This window comes from Eubalaena glacialis, chromosome 11 (assembly GCF_028564815.1).
Source record: "Eubalaena glacialis isolate mEubGla1 chromosome 11, mEubGla1.1.hap2.+ XY, whole genome shotgun sequence".
Classification (NCBI taxonomy): domain Eukaryota; kingdom Metazoa; phylum Chordata; class Mammalia; order Artiodactyla; family Balaenidae; genus Eubalaena; species Eubalaena glacialis.
Genome location: NC_083726.1, coordinates 46,974,846 through 46,997,869, shown reverse-complemented (window position 1 = coordinate 46,997,869; position 23,024 = coordinate 46,974,846). Strand labels below are relative to the sequence as shown.

At 36.8% G+C, this 23,024-nt stretch overlaps 1 protein-coding gene across 1 annotated transcript; it reads left to right on the top strand.

Annotated features, from left to right (window-relative positions):
• Positions 1 to 5,362: 5,362 nt before the first annotated feature.
• Positions 5,363 to 20,972, top strand: TMEM19 (transmembrane protein 19). The gene is made up of 6 exons (XM_061205065.1): positions 5,363 to 6,054; positions 7,870 to 7,983; positions 15,328 to 15,465; positions 15,852 to 16,106; positions 16,960 to 17,169; positions 19,152 to 20,972. The coding sequence occupies exons 1-6, from the start codon at positions 5,862 to 5,864 to the stop codon at positions 19,316 to 19,318; spliced, it is 1,077 nt and encodes a 358-aa protein (XP_061061048.1). The 5' UTR covers positions 5,363 to 5,861; the 3' UTR covers positions 19,319 to 20,972.
• The last annotated feature ends 2,052 nt before the right edge of the window (positions 20,973 to 23,024 follow it).

The window sequence follows — 23,024 nt, the reverse complement described above, 5'->3', positions numbered from 1 at the left end:
GACACCGCCATATGAAAGTAGCATATACATAATCACATATTACTGTAAATCCTTCCCATAAGGTAATGGCTACTTGGTGATAAAAAAATTTTTTTATAACATTTGCTGAGATCCTAGCAAAAAGTCTTTTTACATTATTACCACCCTTTCTTTTAATAAGGAATGCCTCCCAAGCAACTAGATGCACAAAGGCAAAGGTAGGAAACGTCTCTTTTAGTTATCATCAGGCACTTAAAATAAATATTTATGAAAATTCTTTTGTGTATAATGTAAACCTTGTTAGTCATGTTATCTTTTTTTTTTTTTAAGTCATGTTATTTTTAATATTGGATGTAGCTCCTTGGCATTGTCATTACATGTTTTCAACTAACTTTATATGGTTTGAAACATAAACATCAGCAAACACTTACTGACCATTTCTATTTTATACCTCAAAATAAGTTGGGCAAATAATCATTTAAACATAAACTATGTTTCCCAAGTATAAACTCTCATGTGGTTCACCGCCCCTCCCCAGTACAAAACAAAACACTAATGCAGGCTGATTCCCATCTACAATAATACTCTGATATCTTAATATAACATTTTTTAAATCACAAAAATAAAGCATCATAAAATACAACAAGCTTTTGGCAAAGTTACTTAGACTTCATTTATTAATATTTGAGAGCACTGAATAAACTACCACTCAGTAATTCTAAAGTAAAAATTTTTGCTGGTTTTTTTTCCATGTCATTTTCATGTTACTGTTCCGATAACATGCTCCAAACTCTCCCTGCATCAAATTATTTTAACATACATCTGTCTACCTTAAAACTACTTTCATTCATAGAGAAAAACGTAAAAGGAATCTTTTAAAATTCTGTTTTCAGTCTGTTGATAAACTTATCACTTAGCTCGTAGACCATAAAACTAATCAAAATTATAACAGTTCTTTGTCCTCTGCTTTGACACAACACATATCCTCTGTTCTATGCCTGTCATTCATTCTATGTCTACCAGGCACTAACCCCTACAAAGAACCAGCCAAAGGCTAGAATTTGATATAAAGATTAATATGACATGGTTTCCTGCCCTTAAGTTGCTCAAAGTCTCTTGCGAGAAACAAATATTATTCATAATACAATATGATAAATGCTATGAAAGAAGTATGTGTGAAGCGCTTTGGTAAATGCTGTTGAATTGGAATTTAATGAGAACGTGTAGACTTTAGACCTTTTTACAATAAACCAGTTTTCTTTTGAAACAAACAGATTTTCTTCTTATAATGACTTACCAAAGGAGATTTTGTAGAAGAACATGGGTGTTGACCTGAATTACATACAGTGTTTATTTAATGAATTGTAAGACTTCTTTTTCCTGTTAAAATGAACACTGAACAAATTTGTTGTTAATGATATCTTGTTAAAAGGAAAACATAAGTAAGTAAAATATTATATCAAAGCCAAGACTGGAGTTTGACATTTGATATTTTTACTAAACAACAAACCCTACTATCACGAATTTTTTTAAATAATTTTAACTCAGAGTCTTAAAGTGAACAAAGCACTGTGGCACCAATTAGTTCTCTTACTTGTTCTCCACATATATTCTGTGTGGTAGGTGGTATTATCTCAATTTATAGATGAAGAAATCCTTGTTAATGTAATTTATTTATTCATTCAGACATTTATAATGTGTCAGCTGGCACAAGGGATAGAAATGCAGTAATCTAGGAAATCTAAGGTTACATTATAACCTTCTGTTAAATATATGAATCAATAGGACAGGTTATGTGTCTCAAAAAACTAAAATAAAAAATATTGTGTGTATATATACAGTAGAGACAGTCTGTGAAGTCATTGTTGATCTCTTCTAGGTAGACTTTATAATGTTGGGTTTTTCTAATCTCATTTCTCAATGTTAGAATACGGGTAAATTTTAATTTTGGTATAATATAGAAAGTGGTTCCTCTTTATGTCAGAATATGGGATTCTTTTAGTATTTAGACAGTTGGAAACTTCATAAAATTAATGATTTTATAATGTATATTAAACAATTGTATATTGTTTTCACAAAAAAATGTATTCTGAGTATGTTGATATTAAAAACTTTTCCAAGGAAATTAGTGTCATGCCTATTATTTCTAAAATATGTACATAAACATTTCTGTGGAAATCCATCCCCTAAATTGACCCCCTAAAATACTTCTGTAGAAGTCCGCCTCCTTAAACTGAAGCAAACTGTAAGCAAAATAAAGATATGTAAAGCCTAGAAGAGGAATTAATCATTTTCATTTTATGGCTCAAATTATATCTAAACATACATCATAGTTTATTTGCACTGTTTTAAATACTGGCTATACAATCTACACCAGATATATGAAGGGCTATAAAAATGTTCTGTCTACCCTGACAATAATTTGAGGCTTACACAAAGATTTATTTGTAGATATGCTTACCAAAGCATTATTTTAATAGCAAGGAAATAAGATATGATTTTTTCTTATTAATTTTTTCTAAGTATTAAAATATCATTTAGTACTTTAATTTAAAAAACACTTTTAACGTTCACTAAGAGACACTGAGCAAACTAGAATGAACCAGATGGCAATGGTTCCTGTCCTCAAGTCTACCAGGAAAAAAAAAATTCCATTTGTTTATTCCTGCCCTCACTACTCCCTACCGTCTTCCTAATGCCCTTTCAGAATAAGTTGAATCTAAAACAACATACCAGTCTTCAAATTGCTGCCTAGGCTTTTAAAATCTGTGCTCCAAAAGCTTAAAAAAATAAGAACTTTGGGTTCAGTGCCAAGAAAGCAGATATGGGCCTATTTCTCAGATGAATTTTCAGTTTAGTTATTTAGCTAGTATTTCAGACCTTGTTATGTCTAAATCCTCCATTCTCATGAATTTCTATTTTCACTCTCTTAACCACCAAATCTTTACATATTGCCCTTACTTTAGCTTGGTCATTTAGCAATCTCCCTGTCATCTTTTAAGTATTAGCTCTGATGCTCTCTCTCTGTGACACTTTTCCTTAACGTACCAAAGTGACATAAGTGCTTCTCTCCTTGAGTCCTGTTTTATACATAACTTGGATAAAGTCATCATCTCATTATAATGTTATCATCTACACATCTGTCTTCATTTTCTGTGTTCCTTCAAGGCAGTGTGTGTTTGTGTGTATGTTTTTTTCTTTTTGGGACTCAGGGGTCTGACATGTATATATTAGCCATTCTAATATTAGCACATTTCTCTTTAGATTTCACAAAATCTAAATCACTCCTTTGGCTTAGATTCAAAGTGACTGTACATAGAACCCACTGATATTTTCCTAGCATCAGTAAGTGCTTTTTGCCATTGGGATGATTTGTACAATTGGTATTATGTATCAAATGTCTATCCCAGAAAATGTTTATGTCAAAGAACACTTAAACATAAATAGGTATTTATATTGTGAAATTTAAAGATTATTACTCCAACAATGAACTTTCAGTCTGTTGCTCTGATTACAATAACAATTCTCAAACTGTAATGTTGTCTAAGGGAAAGTAATCTGTGGTAAAACAATTAACTCTGTTGGAAAGATTTAACAAAAGTGTTCAAAGTTTCTTAACTTCTCAGAGCCTTTAGTGCACTCTCACAGTCCTATGAGGAAACAAAATTTCTGAACCTTAAATTTGATCAGAGGTATTTTGGAGGGGAGGTGGTTGTGGAGGGTAGCGTACCTACTAACATCTCGAGGAATATAGTTTAGAAAATGCTTAACCATAAAATTCTCTGTTGCTAGAAAATGGCTTTTAAAGCAAATAGAAAAAGACTTTGTTGAAATGTTTTCAGATTGTCTCTAAACATTATCAGATTGTAAAATCATTGTTTCTTTTTAAAGAATATTTTAACTACGTTAATTCCCCCAAATTGTTTCAGCCTTAAGCTAGAATAACTTGTTTTATGAAGAACAACAGCAATAATTGGACACCGGGAAAAAATGGAAGAGAAATATTCATTTGAAGAGTCAGTCACCAACACTGTTATTATTTAATATGCAATTTTAGCTACATATTCATGAGAGAGAAAATCATCCCTGACATTCAGGAACTAGCCAGACAAAGCTAGCCTTCATTGTTGTTAGAAGATGGCCTGCACAGGCCATGGTTTCCTATTAGACATAAAAATCTCATAGAACACCAAAATCAGGCAAGATAACCCTGTAACTGTACTAAAGTAAAGGGGGGGAAAAAAGCAATACAAGTTCATAATTTTGTCTAAGTAAAGACAAAAACAAGGTCACTGTGCAAACCACAAAAATATTAGGTTTTATTAATAATAACTATGCCTAATTGTCTAGTATCACTAATATTGGCCAGTCAGCTTTCTAAGGTAATCCAATTATTTGCCTGTGCTGAACAAACCCAGACAAAACTTAAGTGGGCACATAATTTCTGCATAAAGACTACATATGCATATAGTGAGAGAAGTCCACTACTATTTAGTCCTACTTCACAAATTTGGTTCTCAGGTAATTAATTGGATGCCTTACCAAAGGAAAGGGCTTTAAATAGTCTTGGCATATAATACAGTGTGAGTTTTCAAAAAGTAATTACTCTTAGCCAGTTAAAACACATTTGGGTACTATGTCTGAAAGTGAGTTGCTTCCTCTTTTTACACTGTCAGCAATTAACTGAAAAAGTTCAGAATATAATGTAATTATCAATTAGTTACTGTTAACCCAGCAAACAAAAATTAATTTCAATTAAAACGTGAAATCAGCCACAAGATTCAGATGTTTAAGGTGACAAGCCGTTCTGCTTTCTAAGTGAATTCACTGAATGCACAGACTTTAAATAGGAGAGGTGCGGGAACAATTTCCACAATGTTCTACATAATAATTACTTGAGAATTCAGCAGTAGGAACTATGTCGAGCTGTCTTTACATCTCCAGCGGCTAACAGTGTCCAGCACCTTACAGGTGCTGTTTTTAAGTTATCTTCTCAGTCATAAAATTCCCTTTCTACAGCCCAATATATCCCCCACCCCTAAAAAGTCCATAATATTGTATGCCATGAACTGTTCACAGATGAAAAAGCATTCGAATCTGATGCTTGACATGGTCTACTGGGTCTAAGTTCACTTTGTTTCATTCCTCTATTCTGTTACTGCCTTGGTGGTGGTTTCACTTTTCAGCGTTTGGGTATGTCCTCAAACACAAGACTTTTGTAGGTGTTCCAAGGGTCCAGACTCTAAGGAGCATCACAAACGTACAAAGCCCTGCCGACAGCAGTCCTCATTTGGTCCTCTAGTCCTTGGAGCCGCCCTTTAAACGCTCACGTAAGCGAGGCGACGCCCACGGGTGGCCGCGGCGCAGGCGCGCAGGAGGCGAGCCACGGGACGCTGACAAGCGGCGAGGAGCGAGCTGAGCTCCAGGGCCGTCGGCCCTGGCCGCCTGGACCCGGACTCTAGGGCTGCGCGGGCGGCCGTCGAGAGTGACCGCACTCCGTCACTCGGGGCTCGCCGCCGGGACACCCCAAATTCCGACCCCGCGCCTCACCTCTCTGCATCGCCGAGCCCCAGCGTCGGCGCGTGGGCGGGCGGTGGGGGCGGAGCTCGCCCTCCCGGGCCGCTGATTGGCTGTCTCCGCTTCCCTTTCACTTCCCCGGCTGCAAAGTTCAGATGTGAAGGGACCGCGGTCTGCGAGCCCGCTGCTGTCTGAGAGGTTGCGGTTTGCTCTCCCAGGGAGGCCTTAACCTCGCCCAGGCTTCTGCGGCAGCGCCCCACCAGCCCAGTTTCCGGAAATAGTTTGGGTTTATATTATTTTCTCGGACGGTGGAAGATGTTGGCATTTATGTTCGCCTCTACACGAATGTTTTGCTGGCAACTTAAATGACTATTTTTCTCAGAAACGCGAGATATTTTCTCTCCCAGGTGTTCATACTGTTATTTTTCATGACAGATCTTGACCACAATACATACAAAAAATACATGGAGACGATAACTAATATAGTTACATTGAGTCTGATCATTTGCATTTCTTTAGCTTTCTGGATTATGTCTATGACTGCAAGCACCTATTATGGTGAGTATAAATGTTCTAAATTGTCTTTCTATAATCTAATCGGTGAAATTTAGGAGATACCATTGTGAAAGCCAAAACTCATATCCTCTGAATGGTTATAAACTGTTGTGTTTACTTAATTTCCACGGCCTGATTTGCATTTACTAACATGGAAATATGCAGTGCCTTGAACGTTTTAAAGCTTTTAGTAAATGCTGCTTGTCATAATACTAGTTATACCTGTTCCAAAATATGTCTTATATTTCATGTAATTATTACATCTAGCTTGGTGAAAAATAAGTGAGGTTAAACATAATTTTGCAAAGCAATTGCAGTGATGCTTTTAATAAGAATATTAGTAAGGTAGTTTATCAGTTTCATGTGTCCTGTAAAAAGTAAAAAGTAAAAATAAATGATGATACAATGTTTACATTTGGAGATTTGGAAGATTTGTCTGCTGTTTGGTCACTGCAAAAGAACAGACTTGTTTTAAAGGCTGAAGCCAATTTGCATAAATACGAGGTACTCTGAACTCAAATCTTTAAGATTTTGAAACTGCCTTAGAGCATAAGTATGCCTTTGTACAAACTTCCTTGGTACCCCTTTATAAAAACAGAATACCGTTCAGTTCAAAGGAAAAGTGAAAAACAGAGTGAGAAAGTGAACTCTTATAAATGGTTTTATCATAAATGATTACCTTTTTAGACCTTAGTCCTTTTGCAAAGAAACGTGAATAATCGAGTGCGTGTTCTCCAAGGTACACGTGCTTTCAGGGCTGTTCATTCATAGTGATTCCCGGTAGGGGATGAGGGCTCGGGGAGGAGAGGTATGTGAGAAGATTTTCCTTAATGCCAGTATTAACTATGACTTGAACTACATAGAATAAATCAGGATTTGTAAATTGAAGTGACCGCCTGGGGCCAGGCACCTGATGCAGGTAAGTGAAGCCGTCCAAGGCTTTACTTTGCATATTAAACACATGGGAACAGTGTACACTTCTAGAAATAGGATTTTCCCAATTTTTTTTTTTTTAACATTTCATCGTCTTTGTCTTGCATTTTCCAATTTTTGATAGAAACTTGGGCACAAGCAATAGTTCACACTTTTCTTTACTATAATCACTCAGCCTTGGTGTTTAGGAGTCTGTCAGGAATGGCGGGGACTTTCAATGGGAAAGCCATGACCTGTCTAAAGGAGGTGGCTTCTCTTCACCTGTAGTCAATTCTGCCACGTGGGCCTGAACTTCCAGTTTTTAAAACAGAAAACAAGAATCTGGATTTTTATATGAAATTTCCTAATCTTTAAATATTGATTCAAATTGAAAAATATTATGCTAGCTAAACAAAGCATCTGTGAGCTGGATGCAACCTTTGGAAAAATCAGTTGCTAACCTTTGAGTCCTGAGGTGTGTAGCCTGTGGGAGTGTTACCTTTTTAAAAAAAATCTCTGTGAAAGGTAGAGAGAGGAATAATTGGATCCTGTTAAGAAAGGTGTTTGTTCTATACAGTTGTTGAGAATGAATACATGCCTCCTTTCCAAAAAAATAAAGAACCAGAGCTTCATTTCAAATCTCCAAATATGTATCAAATACCCATTATTATAAATAGTTGTAAATGGTTCTCTAAACTTGGACAGGACTTATTTGGTCATTCCCCACTAGGATTGTCTCTCTGAAAATATATAATTCTCAACATAAATATTTTACTTTGGTGGCTTTATCTCAGTTTCTGTACTTACCACAGTATTTTAATCCAGAATGCAGTTATCAAAGCTTGCAGCCAAGGCTAACCTGTGCAGGCTTCATACAATTTATGCTCTATGTTTATAATTTTTCAGGTAACTTACAGCCTATTTCTCCTTGGCGTTGGCTGTTTTCTGTTGTTGTTCCTGTTTTGATCGTCTCTAATGGCTTTAAAAAGAAAAGTCTAAATCATACTGGGGCTTTAGGAGGTATGTTTTTCTTTTGAATGTTTAACCATATAGTAAGTGCTTGCTTATATAATTTAAACTCATGTTTCTAAATTCTGAATATATGAGCCTATAAATCACAATGTTACATATTTTAGACAATGATAAAGTTATGCATTACTCAACTTGACTATTCTGTCAAAATTTCAGATACTAACATACCCTTTTAGTGTGATGTACAAATTGAACCTTGTAATTGGTAACAACTAGATTGGTAGGATAGACTTTTGAGGACCTTGGTTATTCTGCTCCTGAGTTGGATTAAATTTTCTGCTAGCAGTAACATTGGAACATTTTTCCTCGAGGTAAAATAGAGGAGCCATTGAGAAGAATAGCACTTGGAAATTGCTATTAGTAGCCTCAGGCAGAGTAGTCCCAACTGAGTATTCTTGATTCATTCTTCAGAATTGAGATGGGGACAGGCCATTTATTTATTCTTCTAGCAAATATTTGTTGAGCAATTACTGTGTGCCACTCTTCTAGAAACTGGGGATATAGCTGATTTCAGATTTTATGGAACTTTTATTCTTTAGTACAGATAGATAATAAACAAATAAAATACATAAAACTTTTAATATAATGATAAAGTTAATGAGGAAAAAATTAAAGATAATAAAGTGCGTATATTGGGGAATGTGGGGCATTCTTCTGTGGATAGGGTCTGGATTAACCTTTCTTCTAAAGAGGTAGTTTTGAACTGGGACCTGAAGAAGTCAGAAATGAGAAGATCTGAGAGAAGCATGTTCCGCTGACAGAACAAGTAGAAAGGCCCTGACATGTTCAAGCCTGGCTTGTTCAGTAGTGAGAATAAGGCTCATTTGACTGGAAAATAGGAAGAAAAGGAAAAGTAGAGTAAGATAAGGTTGAAGAAATAGGTAAGGGCCAGATAATACGGGGCTTATCAGGACATAGTAAAGATTTTATCCCAAACTAGAATCCCCCCTGCCTCGAACCAGGGGATTAATGGGATCTGATCTGACTTTGGGATTTTCATATCCTACCAGTGTTATAAGCCCCAAGACATGAGGATTTCCCCCCCACCAAATACTTCCTGTAGGCTGAGATCACTACAGGATAAGGCTTATTTAGAACTGGCAGGTCTTGAAGCCACCTACTCAGCCTTCAAAATGCTGATGATCATTAGCCCTAATGCACCGTAGAGACACCCTATCCCCTCTGTGTTCACATACAGCAGATGTTTCATAAAGTTTTATAGACTAGAGCAGGCCTTCACGAAGGCAAGATAGCCTGATAGGTAAAAGAACAAGCACTAGAATCAGGCAGGATGAGTTTGAGTAATAGTTCTGGCTTTGGAAAAGTCACGTAACCTCTCTGTACCTCAGTTTTCTCTTCAGAGAAATGGGTTTTTAATATCTAACCTAGAAATTAACGCAACATTGTAAATCAACTATACTTCAATTTTTAAAAATTTCAAAAAATAAATAAATGCTTCCTGTGCATAAAAAAAAAAATCTAACCTAGAGAAGGACAAACCATGAAAGTAATAAAGCTAAACTTCATGGCATTTCATTTGCAATGGTACCTTTCAAGGTTCTAGGAAGAGCCCTAGCAATGTGCTCTCATGGTCTTCTTGTTTTGTAAATTTTACAGAGGTGAAAGATATTTTTGTGCTTTTTTTAAAAAGAGGGACCCCAATTTATAAGCTTCAGGACCCACAAAATCTTGATCCACCCCTGATTTCATTCTTAGGATTGCAGTAAGAATTAAATGAGATAATCAATATAAAGTTTTTAGCTCAGAGCCTAGCACATAGCCAACATGTATAGGGTGCTTGTTATTATTAGGCACAGTTCTTCAGAATCATGCTCATTTTCTTTCTTCATAATTGAGATACACTGTTCAAGTTCTGTTGAGAAATTGAGAAATCTGTTGTTAGCACTTTGAAAGTAATTGCTCATTTATAGCAAATAATTTGAGCAATCTCTGCTTGAATATAATAATATAGAGTTATGCTTTGCTAAAAATGTCCTTTCTCAGGTAGCCTTGCATGGTTTTCATCATTCTTGACCTGTGGGAAGAAGCGTCAAGTTCTTCTTGAAGTACTGTCTTCCTTTGGCGTCCATGCCGTATATGATCCTGTTTCTCCTCTTACTTTTCTGATCTCCACTTTTTTTCTTTCCTACCTCCATTTCCTTTTCTGCCTCCTAGCCCTTGGGCCTCTACTCCTCTCCTACCTGGCTTGATTTAGAATTAGAAGATATCGGGACTTCCCTGGCGGTCCAGTGGTTAAGACTGCGCCTTCTAGTGCGGGGGGAGCGGGTTGGATCCCTGGTTGGGGAGCTAAGATCCCACATGCCTTGTGGCCAAAAAACCAAAACATAAAACAGAAGCAATATTATAGCAAATTCAATAAAGACTTTAAAAAAAAAAGAATTAAAAGATATATATTTGAATTGTAGCATTGCCACCTGCTATCTTTGTGAACTTGGCCATGTCACGTAACTCCTCAGAGACTCACTTTCTTCATCTCCTATGAAATAGGTCCTTATGGGCTTATTGGTGAGGCTCAAACAAGATAATGTGTGGGACAACATATCTTTTTAAACTATAAAGTATTATACAATAAACTCCCCAAAGACACAGAGTGTATCATATGCTTCTGTGTCCCATGCTTTTTTGAATAGTGCTACACACTGTTATAATAGTGCTTAGGAAATATATGTAGATTAATTTTAAAACCACTACCCTTTTCCTAATCATTGCATTCTGTGGAATTTTGGTATCTTTTTTGTTTGGAGCTTTTTTTTTTTCCTTAAGGACAAAAAGCTGTACTGTTGCATCAAAGTATATCATAGTACTTGGGAATACTGTCCTGAAGTATGACTGCAAGTCACTTAAACTTTGTGTTATAATTTTCCCACCCATAAAATTAGAGGGAATAATATTATCTATAGCATTGACTTACCATGAGGAGTCATACATGTAAAATGCTTAGCACAGGACCTGGCACTCATAAAATAATAACATGCATTTTATAAATGTTAGTATTGTTTTCCTTCCACAACTACTATCACAGTCATAGGAATTTTACTAAGGTTTGCCCTATCATGTCTTTAGTGTGCTTGGGATTGAGAAGAGTTTCAGAACTTCCTCAGGATCTGGGTATTGAGAGTCCTCCATGACACAGGAGCATATACCTCAGTGTTGAAGGAAGAGGGGAGGGGTTGAGGCAGTGCTTAGGGTGGACACTGAAGTGGAGGGCTCTTGTCTCCTTGAGAGAAAGAATGCTTCTAGAATAAGGAGAGGATCACATGAGGGGTTATGTGAGAATGTACTTGTAAACTGTAAAGCACTGTGCAGGTGATTTGCTCCAAGAAAGTGTTATCTAGTCTAGTTATTCAGTGTGTTCCTTTGAACATGTCTGTGTGGACAGTTTGTCATCAGTCTCTTGGCTTGACAAGTTTAAATTTAATTTCACTTGCCAAGACGCTTAGGCTTAATGGTTTCCCTTTTTTTTTTATTCATTCATTCATTCAACAAATATTTAGTAAGGGTCCCCTATATGCCAGACATTGTTCTGGGCACTTAAGACTTAGTAATGAACAAAATAGATAAAAATCCCACTGTCAGAGGATACAGATGATAAGTAAGGTGGGTTTGAGGCATTTAATCCCCAGAAGGAGATGCTGTAAGTGTAATGGAAGTGCACAGCCAATGAGGTGTTGTCAGGAAGGGCCAGTGGTTTTGCTCTGTGTGGTCTCACAAGGATGGCCTTACCTCTTTGGTTATCATAATTTGGGTCTGGCGTTCAGTCTTTTGAAATAGAAACCTCATTCTATCAGGTACCCAGAGTTGATTAGAGCCAAGAAAACTGGTTTATGTTGCCACTGTTATAAGAGACTAATATATGAGCCAGAATGCTACTTTATTAATCTGATAAAATGTAGAACTACTGGGCCAACTGGAATACAAACATCAGTGTTCAGACACGTCCAATTCTTGCAGTCAGACCACTTGAGAAGTCAGATTGTAATGAGAAGGTTGCTTTGGCGGAGTACAGAGTCTGAGAAACAGTCAGTAATGCAAATCCACAGGTCAAACAGTCCTGTCCCTTATATAGTATTTAAGTCTGCCAACCTCTGGTTCTCTTGGCCTTCATATTCTATATTTTGGGCTAAACAGCCTTCTTTTGATTCCCATAGTCTTTCTCTAGGCAAATTACTTATGATATAATTGATTAAGTTTGAGTTTATTAAGTTATAAAATTCCAGTCCTACCTTTCCCTTTCCTGTCTCCCAGATATTATTCCCAGGTCCCCTTGGTTGGAATTTTGGGTAACTCTACTCCCACTATCAGAGACATTTGTAGACAATGTTGTTTTACTTCCCTAGATGGCATCTGCCAGTTATAGAATTTACCTGTTTTAAGCTCAGAAGGCAGCCATATTTCTTGAGTCTTCACAGTCTTTGGGAGCATCCTATTGTTATGCAAATTAAGTCCTTAACACGGACAATTAAAGATGATAGATGTGGGTTGAAGAGGTGGAAAAGACACCAACTGGAGTTAGCAGTTACTAATCTAAAAGTTGTCATAACTGGGAGATGCAAAAAGTTCTAAGATATTTTTTAAACTACATAAAAGAAATCATTACTTCAAAGCACATTAACTTCAATTTATTTCCTCATTCCGAACCTGTCATCAACTTGAACACTGATCACTTCGTGTGATATTTTGAGGTGTTTGAAGTAAAAAGGATGTAGATGCCTTTTGGTAGCATATCAGTGTAGGTTTTTTTAGGGCCATCTCACTTTGGGTGTGCTTAAGACTGTGGAACAAATTGTTAACAGTGACTGTCCATGGATAAGGGATGGGAGTGGCGGTGGTGAGGGAGAGAGGCACTTTGACTTCTGTATGTTTTGGCTTTCCCCTCCAATACCCATGCAGTAATTTTGTAATATATTTTAAAACAGTTGAAAAAACTTAAAGGTTGGGTAACATAATAATATTCATCCTTATTATTATAATAATAACACATAATTGCAATAATAATGATGTTCTTATTGAGGTTTTGCCACTGTAACTGCCATTATTGCCAATGATATTAGTTAACATTTATTACGGGCCCCTTACGTGCTGGGTTTATAATAAGCATATTATAAAAATTATCTCATTTAACTTTTCACATCAAACCAGTGAGGTAGGAATTATTATTCTTCTTGATACACCAATAAGAAATTGAAGCTTAAAGTTAGGTAACATCTAGTCATGCAGAATTAAGTGGAAGAGTCAAGATTTTAACTCAAGACTGTTCAACTCCAGAGCTGAAGCACTTTATTTTACTCTATACAGCATTATAGTGATTTCTTGCACTCTCAGTAAAAAAGTACTAAACATAAGTAAAATGCCAATAACTGAGTATCTCTGGATGGATCAATCAGTCAGGATGGAGCTAACCAATAGAAAATTTCCTATTGCTACAGAAATAGGAACCTGGTCCCTTGTTCTATTATTTAATACTTATTTATTAAATACATGGTAACTTATTTAATAATTATTTAATATCTATTCTGTTACTTAGTAGAACTTTGCTTATTGTGTTATTTAATAAAAATCTTCATATAGCAAAACTCAATCTATTTATCTTAAGAGTTACAGAGAGCAGAAATTGTCAACCATGAACCCCGTGGTTGCCACTCTTGGGTGCCACTGATCTGTGTACTCAGTGGGAGACTAGCACATTCTCTCCCTGAAAGAAGGAAGATAAAATTGTCAAAAGTGTGCTTGAAAGTTCCAAATCGCATATAGAGAATGCTACCTTTTGTGTAAGGAAGACGGAAAAATAAGAAAACATGCATATATCTGCTTATCTTCATAAAAGAAAACACAGGAATGATAAACTGGAGAACAATGGTGTTGAATACATACGAAGAATGGAAAGAGAACAAAATATAGAGGGAGGGGCAGAAGGGACATGGGAGGAAGTGACACCTCTCTAAATACACCTTTTTGTATAAGTGTGACTTCTAAAAGCATGTTTAAGAATATCAGTGAAGTTGGGAAGGGGGAGATCTAAAACTGAAAGCAAACTAAAACAGATGAACCCAACTGTATTTTAAATGAATACTATAAGCACACTGAAGGGAGAAAAAGAAAAAGAGTAACTTATGGACCCAGTATTTAACTATATTCTTTATTCCTTCAGTCTGGGGTTACAGGAAGGGGAGAATTACAAAGAAATCTTAAACTATTTTTAGTAGGTTTGTTTTTGTTGTAGTATGGGTGAAGCAATTCTAAAACAGTTTTTTAGATGTAATAGAGGATTGAGTAGATGAGTGAAATTGTCATTGTTGTTTGAGGCCAGAGTTCTAACTAAGGAAAAAGGCGTACAAATATGGAATGGGGAAAAGCAAGAGAGAACCTGTGGAGATAGATTGGAATTGGAGTTACTGGTGTGATCTTGTGATTTCCAAAATATTTATGTGTATGTGTATATACATGTATATGTGCCCATATATAAACATGCATATATATGCATGTGTGTATATTTGTATGTGTGTGTATTCACTTGCTTTGTCCACAAAAAGCAAATATACCCCAGTAGCAATGAACACACCATGAGCCTAGATTTTGACCTCTACTCTCCATTCCCCACTGTAATGAACCAGAGCTCCTCAGAGAAATGGCTGCTTCCAGGGCTGGGGCAAGGTAGGTCTAAGATGAGCCTCGAGCATTTTGTTATGCCCAAAAGAAAAGAAATGCTAAAAAAAAAAAAAAGAGAGAGAGAGGGAGATCATGTGACATGAATACTGTATTGAGCTTGTCTATTTTGTCTGGTATTAGTATAGCCACCGCTGCTCTCTTTTGGTCACTTATTTGCATGGATTATCTTTTTCGATCCTTTTACTTTCAAACTATTTGTGTCTTTGGATTTAAAGTGAGTCTCTTGTAGACAGCATATAGTTGAACCACGTATTTTTATCCATTTTGCCAATCTCCGTCTTTTGATTGGATCATTTAACCCATTTACATTTAAAATAATTACTAATAAGGAGAGACTTACTTCTGTCATGTTGGAATTTGTTTTCTATATGCCTCTCTCTCTCAGATTTACTCTTGGTTGCTCTATTTATTGAATTTTCCTTGTAAAGTAGAAAAAAATCCCAGGCTATGGGGGAAAAATGTAAAAAATAGAAACTTGAAAGACCCTATACTGTTTGGTAATATCTTAGTTGGTAAAAATGTAAATGTATGGGAAATGAACATTTCCAGTTATAATATGAAAATAACTGAAAAAAATCATTCTTTTTTTCACAGCATTAATGTATGGACTAAGTGTAATTTTGTGTATATATGTGTTTCTTTCAGGGCTCGTGGTTGGATTTATCCTAACCATTGCAAATTTCAGCTTTTTCACCTCTTTGCTGATGTTTTTTCTTTCTTCCTCAAGACTCACTAAATGGAAGGGAGAAACAAAGAAACGTCTAGATTCAGAATACAAGGAAGGTAGAATGAATTATGTTTAATGTTACTTAAAATAGTAACCTTTATTTCATCTTAACATATCATAAGCTTTTAATCAGAACATGTTTAGACTATTGAAACATAAATTTTATATGAGAATTACTTTAGTAGTAGCCTGATATAGTTTATTATTACTTTACCACAATAGCAAATAACAGCAGAATTTTAGAACTACTGAAGTCTATCATTAATTATTCTAAAACAATATAGAAGGTGGGCAAAGTTACCATCCCACTTTTAGTCATTTTTGAAATTTTAGTCATTTTTCTTTTCTTAAGTTTTGAAATGTAAGTTCCTATAAATGCATGATTTTCCTCCTGAGGAGAAAACATTTTTTTTGTCCTTTTCATTCCCTTGTTTGTTCCTAGGTGGGCAGAGGAATTGGATTCAGGTATTCTGTAATGGAGCTGTGCCCACAGAGCTGGCCCTGCTATACATGATAGAAAATGGCCCTGGGGAAATCCCAATAGATTTTTCCAAGCAGCACACTGCTTCTTGGATGTGTTTGTCTCTCTTGGCTGCACTGGCCAGCTCTGCTGGAGACACATGGGCTTCAGAAGTTGGCACCGTTCTGAGTAAAAGCCCACCGAGGCTGATAACAACCTGGGAGAAAGTTCCAGTAGGTGAGTCTTTATTTAAGTTTCTTTAAAAAGCAAAACTGAACAAAAAACCTCTTGATTTATTGTGTTTCTTATTTAAAAGCCTTTTAAGAATTTCAGTTTGTCTCCTTAATTGGAAAATCGCTATAGGATATTAAATCGGTGATAATAAATAATATTTGCAGGAAGTGTTAGTAATTCCTAGATAAACAATATAGAAACATAGAGACTGGCCCACAGGCTTATCAGTGGGAAAGGAAAAGGAAGGAAATAATACAGTATTTCTTGGGGGCCTGTTATGTGGTTAGTGCTTCAATGTATATCTCATTTCCCCATTACCATTATCAACTACTACTACTACTAGTACTGCTACTAGTACTTTATCATTGTCTCCTCCTCCTTCCTCTCATTTTCCTTCTTTTTTCCCCTTCATCATTATCGTCATCATCATAACAGTTAACATATTTGAGTACCTACTATGTGCAAAGCAGTGTTCTAACTGCTCTCCATGGATTACTGTTTACTCTTAATAATCATGTGAATTGGTCCTTTTACTGTTTACATCTTACAAATGAGTAAACTAAGGCATAGAGAAGTTAGGTAACTTCACCACAGTAACCAGACTTGGAAATGACAGGACTAAGATTGAAACCAGGCAGTCTAGCTCTACTAAACTATTCCACATCACTGCTTAGAATGTCAGGAGTTACTGAGGAGAAAAGCCTGTTTTCTAAGTAGGATGGTCTTTGGATTGCATCAAAGTGAACCCTTTCTTTAAATTAGTCTTGATTAGATAGGTACCAAAATATTTTGCTTTTTTTGACTTTATGTGTTTGCTGATTGTTAACCAGATGTTTTTATCCATGTTCTTCTTTAGGGACCAACGGAGGAGTTACGATGGTGGGCATTGCCTCCAGTCTCCTTGGTGGGACCTTTGTGGGCATTGCATACTTCCTCACGCAGTTGGTTTTTGTTAATGATTTAGACATTTCTGCTCCTCAGTGGCCAATTATTGCATTTGGGGGTCTGGCTGGATTACTAGGATCAATTGTGGATTCGTATTTAGGAGCTACCATGCAATTTAGTGGTAAGAACATTACCTTATTGTTGTAACTTATTGGTGTATTAAAGAAATGGGAACTCAGCCATGCACAGTGGTGGCAGGGCCTAGCTGCTACAAAGAAGATATGTTTTAGACAACACTCATGTTTATGGGCAAAAAATTCGAGGACTGTATTTTTGACTAATTGTATAACAAGTTATTTTAGTTTCTTTTCTGTGGAAAGTGTAGAGCATTACAACAAGGATTTTTGATGTAGGGTTGTTTTTTTCACCCATGCTGTTGATTGTTAAATGCAGTAGTCTGATCATGACACTGAATAAATGTGTCCTTAAAAAAAAAGGGGGGGACTTCCCTGGCGGTCCAGTGGTAAAGAATCTGCCTTCCAGTGCAAGGGATGCAGGTTCAATCCCTGGTCAGGGAACTAAGATCCCACGTGCCGCGGGGCAACTAAGCCCACGTGCCATGACTACTGAGCTCGCACGCCTCAACTCGAGAGGCTGCGTGCCACAAACTACAGAGCCCTAGCGCCCTGGAGCCTGCACGCCACAACTAGAGAAGAGAAAACCCACACGCCGCAACTAGAGAGAAGCCCGCGCACCACAACGAAGAGCCCGCATGCTGCAACTAAGTCCCTACGCAGCCAAAAATAAATAAATAAATAAATCTTTAAAAAAAGAAAGAAATGGGGAAGAAATATGGAAAAGGAAAAAAAAGAGATACGATAATAAAAACAATTGCCAAGACACAGGTTGTTGGGGGACCCAGAATGAAAGAGCACAAGTCTCCTCTACCATTTTGAATGTCTCATTCTTTTGTGTTAAATTGATTGAAAGAGAATTACTCCTACAGAGCAATGAGTAGAAGCTATGCAGGGAAGATAGGATAGTGCAGGAGACAGATGCTTTTGCTTATGGGACTTTACCTAATCCCACGGAAGCAGAATTTTGGAGTCAGATCATTATAATGCCCCTCCTTCCATTTATTTTCCAAGTCCATTTGAGAAATAATTATTCTAATAATCTGACTATACACATATGATGTACTTTTCTCCTGTGACATCATGTTTGCTATCCTCCCCACTGAGTTTTTAGTCCCACTCAAGATATATGGGAGAGTCAGTTTTCTCCAGAATTTTCTGTGCTTTGCATCTAAGGCTGTCCTGTCATATCAGTGTACTGACATGTTCTGTTAGGTGTGTATTTGCTCCACCCTCTAACCAACCACGTTTTCTCCTTTGATTCATACAGTGAAGAGGCTAGCCGTCTGGAGAATGGTCCCCTGAATACAGTGCTCCCAGTTCTGTTCATGTGCCAAGATAATCGACTTGTCCTTCCACCCCCCTTTCCACCATCAGAACATTTGTTCTCTCAGGTTCCTTAGTCTTATCTAGGCGCTGAGGAGGAAGCAATCTGATTTTAATTTATACTAAAGGGTTAGTAACCATATATGCACACGTGTGCGCGCACACACACACACACACCCATTACACGTTTTTTTAAAGAGCCTAGGTTTTATTCTAAACTGGGCTCTAACTGGGAAGTTTCTGATCATATTGAGTGGGTTGGGGAAAAAAATGTGGGCTGGGGAGCAGATTAGATTCATCTCTGTGTGCCTTCTTTGTGTAAGCACCTTGCTACTCCTGGGTATCCATTGTAGGGGCTCCTATTCTCAGGAGTCTCACAGGTTGGTCTTAGGGGGGAGCCACTGGGAAGGCAAGCCCTGTCTGCCAGTTTCATGCCATCTCTGCTTTTCAGTTTCTCCCTTCTGCTTTGGAAAGAACTCCAGCATTGTTGAGAGAGCAGTATTGAGGTGTATTGAAACCCATTTATTCAAAGAGACCTTTTGTAATCATGGGTTCCGTATCACTCACCATATACATTATCCTCTAAAGTCATTTTACGAATGGCTGAGAATCTTTGAAAGATTATCTCCTTTGGAGGAGAAAGCTAATTTTTTTTTTCAAGTCATTTGGATTTTCCACCTCACTTGCTTCTTTTTCATTCCAGGTTTGGATGAAAGCACTGGCATGGTGGTCAGCAGCCCAGCGAATGAGGTGAAGTACATAGCAGGGAAACCCATTCTTGATAACAATGCCGTGAATCTGTTTTCTTCTGTCCTTGTCGCCCTCTTGCTCCCAACAGCAGCTGCTTGGGGTTTTTGGCCCAGACTGTGAATTTTATTTCATTTACAAAAGTTAAAACTTCGGTAAATTCAGCTAAATTTGCAATTCCAAGTTTCATCTCAAGAAGAGTAATTGTAATGACAAAGCAGAAATGCCAGCTTCTCCTCTGTTCCGTTACAGTGGAACTCCACGTTTTTCCTCTCTCTAACTCCATTGTAACAACTAATATCTTTTTGGTGAAAGACAAGGCTCATAGAATTTATGCATATTTTTCTTCTGCTGAATGGAACTTGAGGAATGAAACTATAATGTCCCTATATATTGAACTGAAAGTTCCTGCATGGTAGATATAAATTTTGTTTTGTTTGTTTAAATCAGTAAAAGGACTAAAAGTGATAAAATTTTTAAATGGCTCAGTTGTGGCAGAGAAATGTCACCATGCCAATTATCCAACTGTTGTATCTGTTTTAAGTATTTAAACCGATGTGTGTGGAAGCCTGAATAAGTGTAGTATCCTGGACTTCTCCCATTACTTGCCATTTATTATTGTAAAAAGTGTGGAGTTTGGTTCCTGGTGAACTGCGAGGTCTACTCCACGTTTGTTCTTCCTTCCTCAGGGTTAGTGATGAAAAAAAAGTAAATGTTGTTTTCATGTGACCATTAGAATGCATGAAAAAAATTTATTTTTAGGTAAAGGAAAAGAGATATATCTTATGTCTAAAAAATATGCACCTTACTATATGTTTTAGTTGGTCTCTGAGCAGAAATTATCTTGAATTTAATATTTTTAATGTATTTTCTAGCTTTCTTTGAAATTTGTCTAGGAATCTGATTTATATTGGCATCTTGACCAGTTAAAGAGTCACTGGAAAATTATTGCAATTATTTCATTTGCTGTCCTAGAATTCACTGGAAAATGCTATGATTTCCTATTATGTACCTTCTAAGTTGTGCTCTCCTTTACATATAGCCTCAACCAAAGTGAATTCTACTTTTCAGTTTTGTTCTTCACTTTGATGTATGTACTAAAGGGGTTTAACATAGTATAGATTATTGTGCTAAAGTATTTTGAAATATTTCACATGTGATTTCCATACCTTTCTTCCCCTTCCCCTTTTGCATTCATAGAAAAATTGAGGAGAGATTCCATGAATAAGCCACTATCAGAGTGGAGAAAGCTTTATTTTCTTTGTTGGTGACCCTGCTACAGTGATTATCTAGAAATGACTTGGTTCAGGAAGAATTTTTTAAAAAACAGTTGACACACTTAAGCCTTAAGCCAAGAAACTCAGTGGGTCTCAACCCATCTGCTTTGTGTATACATTGGCATCACCTGAGCATCTTTAAGAAAAATACTTGTGTCTGGGCTTCACCCAAAGATTGTGTCTGGTCTGGGGTACAGCCTGGGTACTGGGACTTTTTAAAGCTCTGGCTGCCCGTTAGAGTCATGTAGGGAGTTTTTTAAAACACTGTTGTCAAGGCTCCTTTCTAGACCAAGTAAATCAGAATGTCTGAAAGTGAGACCCATGCATGGGTCATTTTTAGAAAGCTCCCTTCCTGGGATAGTCTAATGTTTAAACAGGTTGAGAACTACTAAGTAAGAATATCCTTACACAAATGTCAAATCATTGTGTTGTACACCTGAAACTAATGTTGTATGTCAATAAAAAAAGATAAAAAAGAAAAGAATATCCTATACCTAAAAGTCTCAAAAGAGTGGGAATTTTCATTTTTATGCAGACAACTATTAGCAGCAGTGCCGTGTGCTGTCTTTATGGATGGATAGCTTCTGGTAATTATACAGTCTTACAGCTACATCACTTACCAAGTCATTCCTGTGGCAGTTTTTTGTGCAGCCTGTTTATTCCTACAGCTGTTCTAACATGCCTCTTTTCTCTTTTCCTGGAGATTCATCCTCATGACATACTTCGGGGCAAAAATACTCATTGGAGCCATTTGGGGTTTGGTAGAATCACCACATCAGTAACAGTTTGGGGACATACTGCTTCACAATCCTTTGTTTGAAAACCTAGGGCTAGTTGTGTTTTGGAATCAAAATTTTTCAGATTTTAGAAAAGTGATAGGGTACATATAAAATATTTTACTTAAAAATCCCAAGAGTCTAGGATGGCACCCATTATCAAATACACTAATATTTCTGTGGTGAGTATATGAATACCACCAATAAGTGTGTTAACTAAAGACTATGAGAGCCTCAGATCAGGTCAGATCAGTTTTTGTTGTAGAATTTAGGAAGAAACTTTCTGTTTTCAGAGCATTTTTGGATATGATAATTGTAGATTTTTTTAAATGAAGCACTTTTAAAAAAAACTTATATGTATCTTACTGAAACAGTAAACAGTTTGTGTAAAAAAACACTTTTCATGGAAAGAGCTCCATGTAGCCATATGATAAAATAATATGTACTACTGCCTACCTAGGCAGCTTACAGGCATATATACTACTTCTTGCCATACTGTCACACAGTAGAAAAGAGCAAGGTGTATGTGGCTCAGGGCAGCTCCCGAAGGAGACCTGAAGACTTTAAGGAGTGTTATTTGTAGACTTGTCAAATGGAGCCAACAGAACAGTGAACTGCTACAACAGGTCATTCCATTCCTAGCTTTTCTCGTTCCTTGAGTTATCTATGCCTCAGCCTAGGGGCATATGTCTCTTTCTTATTTCTAGCTGCTTTACATGTAGGATGCTGGCTTCAGAAATGTCAACCTCATCCCAATTAGGTATAGGCCTAGTATAGAGAAAAATCATGTGCGGTGACATATTGTAAACTTTGCCACATGCCTGCAATATGAACAGCTGCCTCATGTTTGCACAGTGGGTGACCTGAAGCCCCCATCATCTCATGTTCCTGATGCCATTGCAACGAGAAAAGACTGTACTTAGCTACCAAATCCCAGGTGGCTTGCACGTGGTTTAAACATGAAAACACAATTATGCAGCTTAACTATGGAGTACTGTTGCTATAACTCCAAGTGGAACATTTGGAAACTGAACTGAACATTTTTAAAATATGTAAGTGTTTAATATATGTTTGTTAAGTTGTTCGACGCTAATCAGTTCTCCCTTTAAGAATCACTGAAAGTTGATAATCAGGAACATATTTCTGGAAGAAAATTAAAAATGAAAAAAACAGTTTAGCTACCTGAATTTCAGAGGACTGAGATGACGGCAATATTTCTCAATCGTGATGCAGTTTTTTGTTTGTTTGTTTTTTTTAACTTTTTTTGGGTTTATTTATTTATTTATTTATTTATTTATTTATTTATGGCTGTGTTGGGTCTTCATTTCTGTGCGAGGGCTTTCTCTAGTTGCGGCAAGTGGGGGCCACTCTTCATCGCGGTGCGCGGGCCTCTCATTATCGCGGCCTCTCTTGTTGTGGAGCACAGGCTCCAGACGCGCAGGCTCAGCAGTGATGCAGTTTTAATGGCTTTGGAACTAAGGAGTCAGGAAATGATTGTAGAAGGAGTGAGGGTGATGCCAGGTTAGCAGGGCAAGGCTCCTGAAATTATTTTGCCTGCCAAGACTAGACATGTTAATTCTTTTTCGTTTATCATAACCACGCCCTTCAAAACTTATTTTATACATGTGACAACTCTTTTTTTAATGTTTGGATTTTTTTCTCTTTTTTTTTAATGCATAGTTAATACCCAGAATCTATCCTTCTTTTTAAAAAATTACAACATTAGAGGTAAAACTAAAATATGCTTTGCCTCCACTCCTCAGCAAACCTAGCTTG